Source organism: Aplysia californica, unplaced genomic scaffold (assembly GCF_000002075.1).
Source record: "Aplysia californica isolate F4 #8 unplaced genomic scaffold, AplCal3.0 scaffold00937, whole genome shotgun sequence".
NCBI classification, from domain to species: Eukaryota; Metazoa; Mollusca; class Gastropoda; order Aplysiida; family Aplysiidae; genus Aplysia; species Aplysia californica.
Window position 1 is genome coordinate 153,396 of NW_004798207.1, and position 1,887 is coordinate 155,282.

The 1,887-nt window shown below is 40.5% G+C and overlaps 1 protein-coding gene across 1 annotated transcript in view; it reads right to left on the minus strand.

The window, feature by feature from the left end:
• Nucleotides 1-1,887, minus strand: part of LOC101862690 (etoposide-induced protein 2.4 homolog) — a gene marked incomplete in the record, with an annotated part of 17,578 nt that overhangs the window by 12,248 nt on the left and 3,443 nt on the right. The window contains 2 exon segments of the mRNA XM_035972979.1: nucleotides 402-508; nucleotides 1,667-1,715. Of these exon segments, the coding sequence (XP_035828872.1) occupies nucleotides 402-508; nucleotides 1,667-1,715 (156 nt within the window).

Below are 1,887 nucleotides of genomic sequence, written 5' to 3' on the forward strand. Positions count from 1 at the left end.
TTTGTGCTGTTGAAGCTAGAGAGGTGAGAAAAGTAAGCCTGATTCCTCTTTAGGACTTCTCTGTTGGCATCTACCCCTTGACGCTCATATGACCTTATGCAGTTACGAGTTCCATAAAACCTTACTAATGGTTAACAAAAACACACTGTACTGTAGATATATATTGTGTGTGTTTATGTGTGTGTTTATGTGTGTGTGTGTACGAGTATACGTGGTGCAACACCAAACCAATCTGCCAGGATCTGGACTACAAAGATTTATCTTATCTTATCTAAAAAAATAGATGCTCAGATGCAACTGGATCGCTAACAACAACATCTAAAAAATAGATTAAACATCCCATTTATTTGATTGGCCTAAATGTGAAACAAAACAGCGCAGTGCGGACAGAAACCACTCACGTTGTTGTTGATGATGCTGGTCAGTTTGATGACAGCCATGCTTGGGAACCACCACAGACACTGAAGTATCCACGCAGACATCGCTATGGCACTTTCAAACCGTTCTCCTGGGAATAAAATAAATAACTGTGGTTTTTTCTTTTGAACAGGTGGACTAACAACAGTACAAGAGATTGTATTAGTATTTTGGTCTTTGGCAGATTTACAGAACCACAGTTTTGTATAGATAATAATAATAATAATAATAGATAGCATTTGTGTAGCGCATGTCCCCACTCAACAGCAGGCTCTATGCCCTTTACACTATGTTATTACCCCAGCAGACCATACAACACTCCGAAACATTCTCAGCTTTCCGTGAAGCATACAGTGCAAGCAGCTGATAAAGTGCTCAAACACTAACAAACTGACAAGATCTTTCGCTGTCTATAGCCAGGTACCCATTCCCACCTGGGTGAAGTGAGGAAAATTTGTGTAAAGTGCCTTTCCCAAAGACATAACGTCAGGCCCCTGACCGGATTCGAACCCACGACCTTACGGTTGCGAGTCGGAGAGCCTAACCACTAGGCCACCGACGCCATAGATTAGTTAGCCAAACCAAAGACAAGTAAGTAGTAGAGACTGGACAACAGCACAGATCTGTAAAGCTTCTACTACCCCTGGGTCTGTGAGTCTTTGAGATTCCAGTCCATGAGTTGTGACGACCAAAAAAAAAGAAAAAAAGATGTTTGCCAAGGCTTGTAAAATTGTCACTTTTGACAATCTCTTACTGGTCCTCTAGAGTAAGGACTAATACTAACAACATCACCACAAAAGTGTGAGACTTTGTGCAAACATTTCGGAATTTTTCATGACAAAAGAAATGCTGGCTCTACAAGGGAGTGGGAAGGAGGGTTGCCTGTTTCTAGACTCTACCAGGAAAAAATAGTTTGCGCACATTCCGTTTTGTCTACTAAAAACACAAAAGTGTTATTTGATAGGAATGGGCAGGAACAAAAATGCGAAACAAAACAAATCCCAGCTTAGTTCAGGTGGGTTTCTCAGAATCACAAACAGAAGAAAGCAAAAGTTCAGGGTTCGAATCCGTGTGGGGCTCTACTTTTTCTCAGCCATGAAAAAAAAAAATTGTACCTCCTAGTTCAGAGTCCTGACACAGGCTCCACCTTCGAAATGACCTAAATAGAGTTTAGTAGAGCGCATAAACACAAAAATTAAAAAAACCTATGGACAAACAGACAAGGAGAATGTACCATCATGATACTCACCACATAATGAGAGAAGATATGAGCACACGGTCTGTATGAGGAATGTTATCTGAAAACAAAAACAAAACACAAATTTTATCAGACAGGACTAAGCACAAACAAGTGGTTCACGGCATGAAAAATGAAGAAAATGTTGTATTGTTTTTTTTAAAAGGAGGAAGAGAACAAAAAAAAGAAGAGGAGGAGGAGGAGGAGGAAGAGGATGAGGAGGACAGGAGGAG